At 43.3% G+C, this 18,118-nt stretch overlaps 1 protein-coding gene across 2 annotated transcripts in view; it reads right to left on the bottom strand.

Annotated features, from left to right (window-relative positions):
* Positions 1 to 18,118, bottom strand: part of ppox (protoporphyrinogen oxidase) — a 51,648-nt gene that overhangs the window by 19,938 nt on the left and 13,592 nt on the right. For both annotated transcript variants that reach the window (XR_004502345.2, XM_033638837.2), the window contains exon 4: positions 15,268 to 15,383. Coding sequence is in view for 1 of the 2 variants with exons in the window: in XM_033638837.2 (XP_033494728.1) it covers positions 15,268 to 15,383 (116 nt within the window). In the remaining variant the exon portion in view is untranslated. The remainder of the gene's footprint in view (positions 1 to 15,267; positions 15,384 to 18,118) is intronic.

The raw sequence follows: 18,118 nt of genomic DNA on the forward strand, positions 1-18,118 counted from the left end.
ATGCTAACGTTAGCAAAAATGCAGCCGAGAAGCTAGCCACGTTTGCTATCAGCCCTCCGGAAACTTCTGGAGACATCACAGCTAAGCTTATCTCCATGGACCAGCTGTCTGCAGAGTTGGCCAAACAGAGGCAGTCACTTCGGACGACGTCTCTTCTCTGATTCAAGAGTCCACTAAACCACTACAAGCTTCACTTGACAACCTGCAAGCAACAGTTAGCTCATTCCAACAGCGCCTTACCTCTGTGGAGTCTATTACCGGTGTTGTATCGAGATGTGTTCCCTTGTCGAATAATGTTTCCCTTCAGTTAATGTGTAGTGCCCCCCCCCCCCCCCCCCCCCCCCCGGTGGTTAGGGGTAGCGCTAAGGGTTTGGGTAAGGTTTAGGTAGAGGGAAACGCATATCGATGGGGAAACATACTTCGACACAACACCGGCGATAATTTTGAGCGGTTAGCTGCAGCTGAGTCCACCATCAAAATGCTGCAGACCCAAAACTTCTCTCTTTTGGACGGAGTTGACGAACTCGAAAACCAATCACGGAGATATAATCTCTGTGTATTGTACATCCCTGAAGGCAGCAAGAACAGCAAAGATCCTGTCAACTTCATGTCAGAGATGCTGATGCAAACGATGGATCCTGACGTCTTTTCTCCGCCATCTGAGCTGGAGAGAGCACACCGGACCCTGACTTTCAGACCCGTCCAGGGAGCGTCTCCCCGCACGTTCCTGGTCTGTTTTTCCAGATTTCAGCAGAAGGAAGCCGCTCTGCGCTGGGGCAGGAATCATGAGCTGAAGTACCAAGGAGCTGTTATAAGGATCTATCCAGACCTCAGCGCTGCTCCAGCTAAGAAGCGGGCCACATTTAACGGCATCAAAGGAGCCCTGTACCAAAAGAATGTGCGGTTCAACCTGCTGTACCCGGCCCGGCTGCGTGTGATGTACGGAAACGATGTGCACACCTTCAACTTGCCTGATGAAGCTCAGAGATTTTACGATCAGACGATCGCTAAGAAGTAGGCTGGCAAATGGACTTTGGACATTTCTGGTAGGAAACTGCTGACTACCTGGGGCCTCATGTACAAAAGGTGCGTACGCACAAAAACGTGGCATACGTCCTTTTCCACGTCAAAGTTCAGATGTATCAAGAGTGAAATGACCGTGGATATGTGCGGTGCCTCACGCCAACTTCATGGCTAGCGTAAGCACGCTTCTACAGCTGTTGATCCTTTGGCGACACTTAGAGGTGATGCTGGGAAACTGTTATAGTAAATAAATGTGAAAACAATTTAGGATGAACTTGTTTATGTCAACAGGAAGCATTTTCTTTTTTTTTCTTTCTTTTTTTTTAATAATATTTTTTATTTGGAAATCCAAACAAGTACAAAAATACAGTAAGAATATACTTTACACAGTAAGTACTTGGAATGATATTTCCATTTTCCTTTTCTCCCACTCCAAATGAACAACCCTCCCAACCTAACCTGGAGAGCACTCAACTACAGAAGCACAAGAAAAGAGAGTATATGTATACAGACAAGCAAATAAGTACATGTGCCCACACACAGTACATACAGTACAGGCCAAAAGTTTGGACACACCTTCTCATTCAATGCGTTTTCTTTATTTTCATGACTATTTACATTGTAGATTCTCACTGAAGGCATCAAAACTATGAATGAACACATGTGGAGTTATGTACTTAACAAAAAAAGGTGAAATAACTGAAAACATGTTTTATATTCTAGTTTCTTCAAAATAGCCACCCTTTGCTCTGATTACTGCTTTGCACACTCTTGGCATTCTCTCCATGAGCTTCAAGAGGTAGTCACCTGAAATGGTTTCCACTTCACAGGTGTGCCTTATCAGGGTTAATTAGTGGAATTTCTTGCTTTATCAATGGGGTTGGGACCATCAGTTGTGTTGTGCAGAAGTCAGGTTAATACACAGCCGACAGCCCTACTGGACAACTGTTAAAATTCATATTATGGCAAGAACCAATCAGCTAACTAAAGAAAAACCAGTGGCCATCATTACTTTAAGAAATGAAGGTCAGTCAGTCCGGAAAATTGCAACAGTAGTAATAGTAATAATATTATCGTTGTAGTTCTGGCTACTGTGGTACAATATGTTGAAAGTATATATTAGTATCTGGCAGTATACATGTGTGATAATAATCATATGTGTATAATAACAGTAGAAGTATGACTAATGACTAATGATGGCAGCAGCAGCAGCAGCAGCAGGAGGCATCTGGCAGGACCACGGCAGCAGCACAACCACACACGTCACGCTATCCAGGCACCGCTGTGATATGAGTTAATCTGAGAGACAGTGGAGCACAAAGACTCTGGAGAAGAAGCTGAGTTAGTGACATCCAGAATGGCCGAGTTAGCAAGATGCAGTAATAGGACACGAGAGACAGAGATAGAGAGAGAGAGAGAGAGAGAGAGAGAGAAGGAGAGAAGGTGCCCGGTGTATTATGGGGGTCCTCCAGCAGACTAGGCCTAAGTCAGCCTAACTAGGGGCTGGTACAAGGCAAGCCTGAGCCAGCCCTAACTATAAGCTTTATCAAAGAGGAAAGTCTTAAGTCTAGTCTTATATGTGGAGACGGTGTCTGCCTCCCGGACCATAACAGGAAGATGATTCCACAGGAGAGGAGCCTGATAGCTTAAGGCTCTGGCTCCTGATCTACTTTTGGAGACTTTAGGGACCACAAGTAACCCTGCATTCTCAGAGCGCAGTGTTCTGGTGGGATAATAAGGCACTATGAGCTTTCTAAGATATGACGGAGCTTGACCATTTAGAGCTTTGTAAGTTAACAGCAGGATTTTAAATTTAATTCTGGATTTTACAGGGAGCCAGTGCAGAGAAGCTAAAACAGGAGAAATATGATCTTGTTTCTTAGTTCCTGTTAGTACACGTGCTGCTGCATTCTGAATTAGCTGGAGAGTTTTTAAGGACTTAGTAGAGCTACCTGATAATAGAGAGTTACAGTAATCCAGCCCTGAGGTAACAAAAGCGTGGACCAATTTTTCTGCATCTTTTCGGGTCAGGATAGGCCTAATTTTCGCAATATTACGCAGATGACAAAATTCAGTCCGTGAGGTTTGTTTTAAATGAGAATTAAAAGACAAATCTTGATCAAATGTTACTCTGAGGTTTCTTACGGTAGTGGTAGATGCCAGAGCAATGCCATCTAGAGAAACTATGTCATCAGATAAAGAGTCTCTGAGTTGTTTGGGGCCAAGAACAATAATTTCAGTTTTGTCTGAATTTAACATCAGGAAATTGGTGCTCATCCAGGTTTTTATGTCTTTAAGACAATTATGGAGTTTAGTTAATTGATTACTTTGTTCTGGCTTCATCGATAAATACAACTGTGTATCATCCGCATAACAATGGAAATTTATAGAGTGATTTCTAATGATGTTACCTAAAGGAAGCATATATAGAATAAATAGAATTGGTCCGAGCACAGAACCTTGCGGAACTCCAAAACAAACTTTAGTACATAAGGATGATTCATTATGAACGTCAACAAACTGAAAACGATCAGATAAGATTTAAACCAGCTTAGTGCAGAACCTTTTAGGCCAATTAAGTGTTCCAGTCTCTGTAGCAGAATTTGATGGTCAATAGTGTCAAACGCCGCACTAAGATCTAATAAAACAAGTACAGAGACGAATCCTTTGTCTGAAGCAATCAGAAGGTCATTTGTAATTTTAACTAGTGCTGTCTCAGTGCTATGATGCACTCTAAAGCCTGACTCAAATAAATTATTATCATGGAGAAAATCACACAGCTGGTCTGCGACTACTTTCTCAAGGATCTTTGACATAAAGGGAAGATTAGATATTGGTCTATAGTTGGCTAACACTTCTGGATCCAGGGTGGGCTTTTTTAGGAGAGGTTTAATTACAGCTACCTTAAAAGACTGTGGTACATAGCCTTTTAATAAGGATATATTGATCATATCTAATATATGAGTGTTAACTAAAGGTAAGACCTCCTTAAGCAGCCTAGTTGGGATGGGGTCTAAGAGACACATTGATGATTTAGATGAAGAAATCACTGCGGTCAATTCTTGAAGAGAAATTGGGGAGAAGCAATCTAAATATATATTAGGTCTTACAGCTGTGTTTGAGGTTAGATAGGTAGGCCTACTATCTGAGGACAGGAGGTCATGAATTTTGCCTCTAATAGTTAGAATTTTGTCATTAAAAAAGCTCATAAAATCATTACTGCTAAGGGCTAAAGGAATACAAGGCTCAATAGAGCTTTGACTCTCAGTCAGCCTGGCTACAGTGCTGAAAAGAAACCTGGGGTTATTCTTGTTTTCTTCTATTAAAGCTGAGTAATAGTTTGCTCTGGCATTGCGGAGGCCCCTCTTATAAGTTTTGAGACTGTCTGCCCAGATTAAACAAGATTCTTCCAGTTTGGTTAATCGCCAATTCCTTTCAAACTTTCGCGATATTTGTTTTAACTTACAGGTTTGAGAGTTATACCAAGGAGCGAACTTTCTTTGCTTTGTTAACTTCTTTTTTTTTTTTTTTTTTTTTTTTTTGACCAGAACATATGAGTCAAGTTGGCTGGAGTGTTCTGGCACCTGTCACAACTTGCATCTGAATCAGGGTACAACACACATTTGTGTGTGGTGTGCATTTGAGATTTAGAACTTGTATCATCTCCCTGAGAATATATAACAACAAAAAGTGATTCTCTGATTTCTACAGTAACACTCTTACCTCAAATTAACCACAGCAATGTAATAAAAAATACTTATATGCATTCATGCTTGGGCACTGTTATTTACGTGACAACACCTGAACATAACACACGCACACTGGCTGTTTGTTTCTACCGCTCCCTCCACCTTGATTAAACGCTGAAAATTAAATAAAAGAGGGAGACACGTGTCTCCTCATCTCCTCGTCCCCCGCTTATCCGGGTCCGGGTCGCGGGGGCAGCAGCCTCAGCAAAGAAGCCCAGACAGTCCTCTCCCCAGCCACCTCCGTCAGCTCTTCCGAGGGAACCCCGAGGCGTTCCCAGGCCAGCCGGGTGATGTAATCCCTCCAGCGTGTCCTGGGGTGGCCCCGAGGTCTCCTCCCGGTTGGATGTGCCCGAAATACCTCCCAAGGGAGGCGTCCAGGAGGCATCCTTACCAGATGCCCGAACCACCTCAACTGGCTCCTCTCGATGTGGAGGAGCAGCGGCTCTACTCCGAGTCCCTCCCGGATGTCCGAGCTCCTCACCCTATCTCTAAGGCTGAGCCCAGCCACCCTGCGGAGGAAACTCATTTCGGCCGCTTGTACTCGCGATCTCGTTCTTTCGGTCACTACCCAGAGCTCATGACCATAGGTGAGGGTTGGAACGTAGATTGACCGGTAAATCGAGAGCTTCGCTTTCTGGCCAAGCTCCCTTTTCACCACAACAGACCGGTTAAGCGTCCGCATCACTGCTGACGCTGCCCCAATCCGTCTGTCAATCTCCCGCTCCATCCTACCCTCACTCGTGAACAAGATCCCGAGGTACTTAAACTCCTTCACCTGAGGCAGGACCTCCCCCCCGACCTGGAGTGGGCAATCCACCCTTTTCTGGCTGAGGACCATGGCCTCAGACTTGGAGGTGCTGATTCTCATCCCAGCCGCTTCACACTCAGCTGCGAACCGTCCCAGCGAGAGCTGGAGGTCACTGTTCGATGGAGCTAGGAGGACCACGTCATCCACAAATAGCAGGGCCAAGATCCTCCTGTCACCAAACCTGACACCCTCCACCCCTCGGCTGCGCCTAGAAATTCTGTCCATGAAAGTTATGAACAGAACCGGTGACAAAGGGCAGCCCTGGCGGAGTCCAACCCTCACCGGGAACAGGTCCGACTTACTGCCAGCCACGCGAACCAGACTCGTGCTCCTTCGGTACAGGGACTGGATGGCCCTTAGCAAAGGGCCACAAACCCCATACTCCTGGAGCACCCCCCACAGGATGCCCCTGGGGACACGGTTGTAAGCCTTCTCCAAATCCACAAAACACATGTGGACTGGTTGGGCAAACTCCCATGCCCCCTCCAGCACCCTGGCGAGGGTAAAGAGCTGGTCCACTGTTCCGCGTCTGGGACGAAAACCGCATTGCTCCTCCTCAATCCGAGGTTCAACTATCGACCAGACCCTCTTCTCCAGCACCCTGGCGTAGACCTTACCGGGTAGGCTGAGGAGTGTGATCCCCCTGTAGTTGGAACACACCCTCTGGTCCCCTTTCTTGAAGATGGGGACCACCACCCCGGTCTGCCACTCCAGAGGCACTGCCCCCGATGTCCACGCAATGTTGCAGAGGCGTGTCAGCCAGGACAGCCCTACGACATCCAGAGCCTTGAGATATCCAGGGCGAATGTCGTCCAAACCCCAGGACCCCGCCGCCGCGCAGTTCCTTCACTACCTCGGCAACTTCTGCCCCCGAAATTGGACGACCCGCCCTTGAGACCCCCGGCTCTGTTTCCTCACTGGAATACGTGTTGGTGGGATTGAGGAGCTCCTCAAAGTATTCCTCCACCGCCCGACAATGTCCCCAGTTGACGTCAGCAGCTCCCCGCCCCCACTGTAAACAGTGTGAGCAAGTTGCCGCCTCCCCCCCCGAGGCGCCGGACGGTTTGCCAGAACCTCTTTGGAGCCGATCGATAGTCTTTCTCCATGGCCTCACCGAACTCCTCCCACGCCCGAGTTTTTGCCTCCGTGACTGTCGCCACTGCGCTCCGCTTGGCCCGCCGGTACCCGTCAACTGCTTCTGGAGACCCACAGACCAACCATGCCCTGTAGGCCTCCTTCTTCAGCCTGACGGCTACCGCCGCGACTGGCCCCCGCGGCCTTGCAGCCACAGCTCGCAACAGCCGCCTCGACAATGGCAGAGCGGAACAAGGCCCATTCAGACTCAATGTCCCCCTCCGCCCTCGGGACGCGGTCGAAGCTCTCCTGGAGGTGGGAGTTGAAGATCATCTTGACAGGTTCTTCCGCCAGGCGTTCCCAGCAGACCCTCACTGCTCGTTTGGGCCTGCCAGGTCTACGCGGCGTCCTCCCCTGCCACCTGATCCAACTCACCACCAGGTGGTGATCAGTTGACAGCTCTGCTCCTCTCTTCACCCGAGTGTCCAGAACATATGGTCGCAGGTCAAATGACACGACTACAAAGTCAATCACTGACCTGTGACCTAGGCTGTCCTGGTGCCACGTGCACCGATGGACATCCTCATGCTCTAACATGGTGTTAGTAACACCATGTTCGAACTAACACGTGTCTCCTATTTTATCTTATTTTGTTATATTTCTCCCTCTCCCCTCGGTGGAAGCGTCAGACCTCCTGCCGCCCGCTCCCGTCTCAAACACAGAGGTCTCCCTCTCCGGAGCACCCACGGCACACGCCCGGCCTGTTAAATAGTCTGTAACCATGACAACTGTGTGACACAAACTCAGTGCTTTAGTGATTAGATAATGTCGGGCTCGGTAGGGTTCGGACAAAAATATGCGGTCCGTGCCGCGCTCTAATGGAAATGCACGTGGCAATCTAGGAACCGTTTGCAGGAACCGTTACGCCAAATGTGATGGAACCGGTTATGTGATATCTGTTGACCAAACTGGCTTTATTTCAGGATGACACTCATTTACGAATATTTGTCAGCTTTTGAATATTATCATTCTCCTGCATCCAGCGAGGTACCAGAGGTGGTCATCTTGCTGGATGCGGAGAAAGCTTTTGACGGGGTCGAATGGGAATTTTTGTTTAGCTGTTTGGGAAAATTTGGATATGGCCCTAATTTCATTTCATGAGTTAAGCTCTTATACACCTCATCCAAAGCTTCAGTTGTTACAAATAATCAGCATTCATGACACTTCCAGCTGTCAAGGGAGACCCGTCAGGGCTGCCCACTCAGCCCATTATTATTTGCACTAGCCATTGAGCCCTTATTCATTACACTTAGATCGTTACCATCTATAAGTGGAATTAATAGAGGAGTAGAGCACAGATTATCATTATATGTGGATGATTTATTATTATACGTTTCAAACCCAGTTCTAAGTACACCCCATATTGTCCATGCTCTGGAGAGATTCTGTACATTTTTGGGGTATAAACTGAACTTTGGTAAAAGTGAATGCTATCCTGTCAACGACTTAGCTCTCCAAACTGCAGATAATGTCTTGCCATTTCAAATGTCTACCGAACAACACATAGTGCGTCCAAATTTACACCTGTTCTTCTCTATAGTTTTTCTCCGTGACCGTGCGTCATAGGGAGAAGCCATGCATATCACGTGAAACAGCGGAACTGTAGCTTTCCGACAAGACCAAGCACCAATTGGACGAATATATCGCCAATCGCCCATCGGCTGAGTCCATCACGGTTGGTTTCATTTTTGGCGATTTTTGGGGCGATTATTGTCATTTCATTTTGCTAAATTAATGGTCTGTCTCCATAGAATTCAACTCGGTACATATAGTCCATAATTACTATGTAGAGCACAATTCAAAGTGCGTGCGTATTGGAACTGGCAGCTTCACAGTGATTTCCGACGAGTCTTTCACAAAACACGTCAGTGATGGTGGAACTGAAAGTTATGGCCAGGGTCCACCGGGCACGTCAGCGGCGCGACACGTCTGCAGCGCAAGTCCCATAGCAGCGTGACAACTCTCTGTTTTAGGATGCTCTTCTATTTTTGTCGCACTACCCTCCCCTACGCGACCCTCCAGCAGATAAAAACTACATGAAATAGTGTGCTAAATGAGCACAATGTGTTTTTAAATGAATAAACCATTATCAGAGGTGATATGTGATGATTTTCATTTTCATGCATTTACCCATGTTTATCCGTGACATTGTGTAAATGTCCGTGGTCAACATTTGAAAGCGAGTAGATGACAAACAGTACAGTAAACTTGTAGATAACTCAAATATATGTAATAACTTAGGTGGAAAATGCTTTAACTATCATGGCTCAGCAAACGGTAAACAAGACGCTTGACGTGACGCTTACGTTTGCAGTCGGTGGAACCCGGCTGTAACGTTAATTCATAAACCATATTTGAGAACTACATCAAAAAAGATGTGCAGTTGTGCACCCCGATCGTTATAGTAGGACAGGTATGCTATCCCTATCTCCCACCTGTTTGCTGATTTAGAGGCTGTGAGCGAATGCGTCCTTCTGCAGCCGTCAGACTCTTTTTAAAATTGTGTCGGACAGTCGTCTTCAGCCTGTCTTTACAGCTTATTACTCAGCAAAGATCTCAAGGTGATTTTTTTTTTTAATGAATAAGAGTATAGCCTATAGGCAGTGTGTTTCAGTAAAATTTCAATTCAATAATTTTGACGTTAAAGACCACAGTCAGAGGATAAGGCGCAGGTAAATTTATTCAAACAGAATAAACAGTTGGTCAGTCCACAAAAGTTACACAGTAACAGTAGCCTATGATAACAAATAAGTAAATATAAACGAAGGACATTAGAAAAATAAAGTGCAAAAATCACACAATCACATAAAATAATGATGTCCACTCCTTTTGCGCTGTCTTTATAATAATGCTGTTGCGGACGTGGCAAAAAAAAACTTAAGCTGTTATAGCTGTTCTAAAAGCCTCTCGTAGGCTTATTGCTTGAATAAATAAATACAAATAATATTAAATATAGGCTAAACGAAGAACAATGGAAAAATAAAGTGCAAAAATCACATAAAATAATAAAGTCCCTTTGCACTGTCTTTAACTCAAAAACACAGTGTTTTACATGTTTTTGGAGAGGAAAACGAGCATGTTAACCTTATCTGGCTTAAGCAAAGTGCGCATATGGATAACAATGTTACCAGCCGTGCAAAACACCCTCTATGATGGCGTGCTTGTTGCCGGCAGATATTTCCGTGCCATGTTGGACATGAGTGGGCTCGCAAAGCACGCTGCATTTTTTTGCTGCATTCATGTGGTGTCGAGAGATCCGAGTTGCCGAGTTGTTTTTCTGTCATGAGGTGGCGTTCATGTGAATTATCCCATTCTGAAAGTCATTTTTCGATTCTTTCCGACATCACATCAATTTGATTCTCTTTTTTTTTTCTCCGCCACACACACAACTGCCAAATATATCGGCAACCGCTGGTTGATGGGCTGACGGTGGCCGATTGGAATTTTTTAACATATCGCCCAACCCTAGCTTTCATACAGCTTTGCACACACATTACTCTTTGATGGATTACTCACAAATGCAGGCTCGCATAGAAATGCCACACATATCACATGAAAGCGCAGGACCAGAGCATTCCAGTGATACCACACATATCATTGTGCTGTCATCCCATCATGCTATAAATCCAGATCAATTGTCTACAAAATAAAAACCTGATGAATTTCTTTACAATCCATTATACAGATCTTGTTATCAGTCACTTCATATAGTGAGGAATATCGTATCTTACCATGTCTTAGACTTGCATGTGTTTCTCCCTGTCTATCCACATTTGTAGTCCAGCTTTCAAGATGCAAATATCTCCATATTGTCCAGTTGACACTCCATCAAACTTTGTATGACAAGACCAGCGCACTTCACCTTTGCACACACAGACAACTGTAACCTAATTATACATGCGTGACAAGGCAGTAGTCACCATATACATTGAGGGGGGACACGTCCCCCATGCCCAAAGTTTCTTTCAGATAAAACACATTTTTGACTTGTGAATGAGTCAATGGAATTTCTTGCAATATTGAAAAAATACTGGCAATCATGTCCGCCTGGCACAAACCACATGTTTTGGACAGCTGTGAAGTGACAGAATGTCCCAGCATCATGGTTCTTATATTGCCAGATTCCAGAGAGTCTCCCCTCTTCATATATGGCACAATATGTCAACTTCAACTTGCTATGGTGAGATACATGTAAAAATGTAAGAATTTAGTCACATGGATTTGTTTTTTTCATTGATATAAAAATGTACATAAAATACAGGCGCATAGAAGGACATGGAATGATGGCAAATCCAGATAGTCCAGATTGTCCTGAAAAAACAACAACAAGATATAGCATGTGTATGTAGCCTTTATAATGACTGTGATATGAGCTTTAAAGTAAAGGCAGTAAAAATACCCAAAAAAAGGCCTAGGGCCCATAGGGTTAAGTACTTCGGTATTAACATCACAAGAGATATGCAAAATCTTTATCAAGAAAAATTTTTCCCCTTAATTGAGAAAGTCAAACTAGATTTGTAAAAATGGAAATCACTTCACCTGTCCTTGGCAGGAAAGGTTAACTGTATTAAGATGAATGTACTCTCTAAATTCCTTTATTTGTTCCATTGTGTCCCTCTTTATCTAACTAAATCTTTTTTTAAATCCATAGATAAAGCTTTTATTTCATTAATATGGAACAGTAAGACTCCTAGAATAGTAGAAACTGCTACAAATTCCTAAATCACAGGGAGGCCTATCTCTTCCTAAACTTTGCTACTATTATTGGGTTGCAAATATTCAGAAAATTATGTATTGGTTTCATTCTCCATCTACAGACTGGTGTAGCTTTGAATCTATATCATGTACCTCATCCTCTCTTGCGGCCCTAGTCACCTCCAGTTCTCCACTTTCTATTGCACATTTTACTAATAATCCAGTCATCATCAATACCCTTAAAAGGAAATTTCAGTTTATTTCATCCTGTCTCCTATCGTCCTAAATTTGTTTCAAGTGACTAGTGACATAAAAAATAATAGTTAGCATGTTAGCCGTTAGCCTAGATACAGCCAGGGCGCATAGTAGCGTCAGACCTGTTAAAACGTAAGTGAAAGGGCATAATTCAAGTGCAAAGTTAGTCCATTAAACAAGCTTTTTTCCCACAAAGACCGCCTCATATCGTTAGGATAAATGTCAGAGAACATATAGAAAACGACATGTAAACGTGTTGTCTTACCTTACCGGTGTGGTGCCATGTTTGTTTACCATTTAGCTCTGCTTTCCAAAGCGTGGTCGAAATATTGCGAGAACAAGCAGCGATCTCATACCGTGCCTGAGAACAAGCAGCAACAGCTGGAAGGCAGAACCGGACAGTAGCCTGAAAAGTTCATTCATTTATTTTATGAAAGATTTATAGAATAATGACTGACTTTTTGCCAGACTTCGACTTTGTGGAGGAGGAATTTGATTTTGCAGAGTGTTGATGGCCGCCCTTATTTATTTGAGCCAGAATACACTGACGAAGAGCTTTGTGAAATTGAAGAACGAAGGAGGAGAGAGAGGCGCAACAGGTAGAGGACGAGAGAGGAGGAATGGCTGCTGCAAGGCTGAGTAGCTCTGAAGATTGGTGGTGTAGTGTGAATGCTGTGTCCCAATGCCCACAGAAGAGGAATGCCTCTGTTGCAAGGAATGGGACCGGTTGCAGCCTTATTTTCAAGGTCTGGATGTGTCCGAGGACGAGACACCTCCACCTGGAGTAGTATCCAGCTGGGCTTTATCTAGAGCTCGCGAGATTTCAGGCACGGTATGAGATCGCTGCTTGTTCTCGCAATATTTCGGCCGCACTTTGGAAAGCAGAGCTAAATGGTAAACAAACATGGCACCACACCGGTAAGGTAAGACAACACGTTTACATGTCGTTTTCTATATGTTCTCTGACATTTATCCTAACGATATGAGGCAGTCATTGTGGGGAAAAAAGCTTGTTTAGTGGACTAACTTTGCACTTGAAGTATGCCCTTTCACTTACGTTTTAACAGGTCTGACGCTACTATGCACCACGGCTGTATCTAGGCTAACAGCTAACATGCTAACTATTATTTTTATGTCACTAGTCACTTGAAACAAATTTAGGACGATAGGAGACAGGTTGAAATAAACCGAAATTTCCCTTTAAGATATGGTTCCAATTACGACAGAACTTTGGGTTTAAACACTGTCTTGGCTTGAGTCCTATATGCAATAACCACCTTTTCCCCCGGCTAATTTAGATTCTGCATTTTCTCTCAGGCATTTTTAAATTTAAGGATATGTACATAAATGGTACATTTGCAGGTTCTGAGGACCTATCACACAAATTCGGTCTTCCTAGGTCCAGCCTATTCCATTATTTTCAGGTCCACCACTTCCTTCAGAGCCAGGACCCCACTTTTCCAAGCTTTTCAGTATCAGGCTTAGATGACATGTTAGAGATTCCTTTTAGATAAAAAAGGGCTAATTGCAAGGATACATGACTATATAGCTTCTCTTAAAAACATAACCTTTGCCAAGATTAGGGCAAATTGGACAGCTGAGCTAGTAGAGGACATGGAGGAGGATGAATGAAACTGTGCTTTACAAAGAGTAAACAATAGTACTTCTTGTGCAAGACTAAGTATAACACAGTTCAGAGTTCTACGTCAAGCTCACTTCTCCAAAGCAAGATTAGCTAAGTTGTACCCTGATTCAGAGGCAAGTTGTGACAGGTGTCAGAACACTCCCGCCAACTCGTATGTTCTGGTCATGCCCCACTCTGACAACTTACTGGTCTATGATTTTTAAATTTCTATCTGAAGCACTTAATACTGATTTCCAACCCAACACAGCAGCAGCAGCAGCCATATTTGGAATCACAGTCGGAGATTACTCTGTAGTTAGGAAAAGCCACAAAAATTATTGCTTTCATAACATTGCTCGCTCGCAGGAGAATTTTATTACACTGGAAATCAAAACACCCCCCTAAAGTGTCTATGTGGTTTAGCGACTTGATGCTCTTCATACAGTTAGAGAAGTTTAAATATTCACTTAAGGGATCTAGTGACAAATTCTTCTCCATCTGGAACCCAGTTTTGACACATTTAAGTAAACTCAAAACTTTGCCTGATGCCCTGTAACAAAATTTCCCAATCCAAGATATTTAATCATAAAGAACACAGTAGGTCTATGCACAGTTTCACTAATAGTGTAGCGACTGCTATCAATAAAAAAGCCGCTGAGAGGCTTAAGTGGGCTCGCATCTGTGACTCGTTCCTTCTTTGCATCAGTCCACTTGACAGTTGTATAAGTTTTATTTTGCAAACAAAAGAAGACTTACAATGCAGTGATCCGACGTGACGGTCAACAGAAAATATCAGAGCTCACTCAACCCTACTGTCTCCATTCCCACCAGGGATTTAAATGCCCAGTTAAATAACTTAAACCACACCCATGTGTCAACCACCGGATGTGACATACCTGTGCATACATACAAATAAACAATAAACATAAGCAAAATATATATTTTGGCTCTTACAAATAGAACTGGTTAAGTGTATCTATTTATTTATTTATTTTCTTCTCCTTCCCATATCCTCTGCTGTGATTTCTTTCTTACACCACTTATTTTCGACTTATTACTGATTACTATGTACAATACAGTGAACTTATACTACTCTTGGACTGGTGCAGGCTTGTATGACCGGACAGTAGTGAATAAGCATAAGCATGGTGGCGGTGTGTGTGGCTAATTGTGGCCTCTCATGTGTCTGTGTATGTTTATGTAAGTGTATGTACTTTGTGTGGGCACATGTACTTATTTGCTTGTCTGTATACATATACTCTATTTTTTGTGCTTTTTTGTGTCCAGGTTCAGGTGGGTGAGTTGTTCGTTTGGAGTGGGAGAAAAGAAAAAATGGAAATATCATTCTAAGTATATACTTACTGTATTTTGTACTTGTTTGCATTTCCAAATAAAAAATATAAAAAAATAAAAAAAACCTATCAGTATGTCACATGCTGGCAAAAAGAGCAGCTGTGGTATTTACAAAGCTGAATATGTATTTGTGCGTGATTATGCAGTATATGGATTTGTTTTCACGACCATGTGTAGAGTCCGCCACCTGAAGTACCATCCTAGGAAGATTGGCGGTTCGATTCCCAGCTCCTCCAGTTCACATGTCGAAGTATCCTGGGGCAAGATACTCAACCCCGAATTGCTCCTGATGGCTGTTGGTGGGTGTCTGTGAGCGTGTGAATGGTTACTGAGAAGCCGGTGGCACCACGCATGGTAGCCACTGCCACCAGTGTGTTATTGTGTGTGTCAATGGGTGAAAAGTGATATGTAGTGTAAAAGCACTTTGAGTGGTTGGAAGACTAGCAAAGCGCTATACAAATGCAGTCCATTTACCATTTGGACATGTAGGATTCCCACTAGAATGAAAAATTGTACCGATTTGAACAGCAGTTATTTAGCCACACCACATAAGGTGTAATGAGTATGATCTTTATTTATGCCAAATTCTCTTAACATAAATAGCTTTCTATTTTGACCAATCCTACCTGATTCCTGAAGGCATCCTATGGAGCTGTCTGTTGACATACAGATATCTGTTCTTGGAGGCAACATGGCTGTAGGTGACTGGCAGGATCTCCCCGCCCAGACCCAGGTCATCCACCTACATACAAACACACACAGATTATACTTTTTAATAATACAATCATTCTGAATTAGGGATGTCCTGATCAAGTTTTTTTGGCCACCATTCCCAATCTGAGTCATTTAATAATGAATATCTGCCAATACCGAGTCCCAATCTAATACATCTATAATACAGCTGCACAGTGTACACTTCAAGTACATGCTTCAAAAACTGTGTGTCTTAGACACAAATATATGGGAAAATGGGGTCCAGGTTAAAAAATACAGAAGCTATCCTTTAAAATAAAAGAGATGTTCAATTCTTAGAAAAAGTAGTTTGCGCACAAATGTGCAAAAGTGTGTAAGAAATGAGCAGAGGTTCACAGTATGTAGTATTTAAAAAATGTGCAATATACAGCGATATAGTCCTGATTTGAAGATTTATTTATTTTTTTTAATATTACCTTTCAAATCTACTGAGTCTACAGTGTTAAGTCAGAGTCACAGCTCTATTAAGCCTTGTATTCCTTTAGCCCTTAGCAGTAATGATTTTATGAGCTTTTTTAATGACAAAATTCTAACTATTAGAGGCAAAATTCATGACCTCCTGTCCTCAGATAGTACATATCTGCCCTCAACCACAGCAAACACAGTCACAAGACCTAATATATATTTAGATTGCTTCTCCCCGATATCTCCTCAACAATTGACCGCAGTGATTTCTTCATCTAAATCATCAACATGTCTTTTACACCCCATCCCAACTAGGCTACTTAAGGAAGTCTTACCTTTAGTTAACACTCACCTATTAGACATGATCAATATATCTTTATTAACAGGCTATGTACCACAGTCTTTTAAGGTAGCTGTAATTAAACCTCTCCTAAAAAAGCCCACCCTGGATCCAGAGGTGTTAGCCAACTATAGACCAATATCTAATCTTCCCTTTCTTTCAATGATCCTTGAGAAAGTAGTCGCAGACCAGCTGTGTGATTTTCTCCATGATAATAATTTATTTGAGGAATTTCAATCAGGATTCAGAGTGCATCATAGCACTGAGACAGCACTATATTCAGTACAGGCCAAAAGTTTGGACACACCTTCTCATTCAATGCGTTTTCTTTATTTTCATGACTATTTACATTGTAGATTCTCACTGAAGGCATCAAAACTATGAATGAACACATGTGGAGTTATGTACTTAACAAAAAACAGGTGAAATAACTGAAAACATGTTTTATATTCTAGTTTCTTCAAAATAGCCACCCTTTGCTCTGATTACTGCTTTGCACACTCTTGGCATTCTCTCCATGAGCTTCAAGAGGTAGTCACCTGAAATGGTTTTCCAACAGTCTTGAAGGAGTTCCCAGAGGTGTTTAGCACTTGTTGGCCCCTTTGCCTTCACTCTGCGGTCCAGCTCACCCCAAACCATCTCGATTGGGTTCAGGTCCGGTGACTGTGGAGGCCAGGTCATCTGCCGCAGCACTCCATCACTCTCCTTCTTGGTCAAATAGCCCTTACACAGCCTGGAGGTGTGTTTGGGGTCATTGTCCTGTTGAAAAATAAATGATCGTCCAACTAAACGCAAACCGGATGGGATGGCATGTCGCTGCAGGATGCTGTGGTAGCCATGCTGGTTCAGTGTGCCTTCAATTTTGAATAAATCCCTAACAGTGTCACCAGCAAAACACCCCCACACCATCACACCTCCTCCTCCATGCTTCACAGTGGGAACCAGGCATGTGGAATCCATCCGTTCACCTTTTCTGCGTCTCACAAAGACACGGCGGTTGGAACCAAAGATCTCAAATTTGGACTCATCAGACCAAAGCACAGATTTCCACTGGTCTAATGTCCATTCCTTGTGTTTCTTGGCCCAAACAAATCTCTTCTGCTTGTTGCCTCTCCTTAGCAGTGGTTTCCTAGCAGCTATTTGACCATGAAGGCCTGATTGGCGCAGTCTCCTCTTAACAGTTGTTCTAGAGATGGGTCTGCTGCTAGAACTCTGTGTGGCATTCATCTGGTCTCTGATCTGAGCTGCTGTTAACTTGCCATTTCTGAGGCTGGTGACTCGGATGAACTTATCCTCAGAAGCAGAGGTGACTCTTGGTCTTCCTTTCCTGGGTCGGTCCTCATGTGTGCCAGTTTTGTTGTAGCGCTTGATGGTTTTTGCGACTCCACTTGGGGACGCATTTAAAGTTTTTGCAATTTTCCGGACTGACTGACCTTCATTTCTTAAAGTAATGATGGCCACTGGTTTTTCTTTAGTTAGCTGATTGGTTCTTGCCATAATATGAATTTTAACAGTTGTCCAATAGGGCTGTCGGCTGTGTATTAACCTGACTTCTGCACAACACAACTGATGGTCCCAACCCCATTGATAAAGCAAGAAATTCCACTAATTAACCCTGATAAGGCACACCTGTGAAGTGGAAACCATTTCAGGTGACTACCTCTTGAAGCTCATGGAGAGAATGCCAAGAGTGTGCAAAGCAGTAATCAGAGCAAAGGGTGGCTATTTTGAAGAAACTAGAATATAAAACATGTTTTCAGTTATTTCACCTTTTTTTGTTAAGTACATAACTCCACATGTGTTCATTCATAGTTTTGATGCCTTCAGTGAGAATCTACAATGTAAATAGTCATGAAAATAAAGAAAACGCATTGAATGAGAAGGTGTGTCCAAACTTTTGGCCTGTACTGTATGTACTGTGTGTGGGCACATGTACTTATTTGCTTGTCTGTATACATATACTCTCTTTTCTTGTGCTT

Source organism: Epinephelus lanceolatus, chromosome 10 (assembly GCF_041903045.1).
Source record: "Epinephelus lanceolatus isolate andai-2023 chromosome 10, ASM4190304v1, whole genome shotgun sequence".
In the NCBI taxonomy this organism is placed as follows: Eukaryota; Metazoa; Chordata; class Actinopteri; order Perciformes; family Serranidae; genus Epinephelus; species Epinephelus lanceolatus.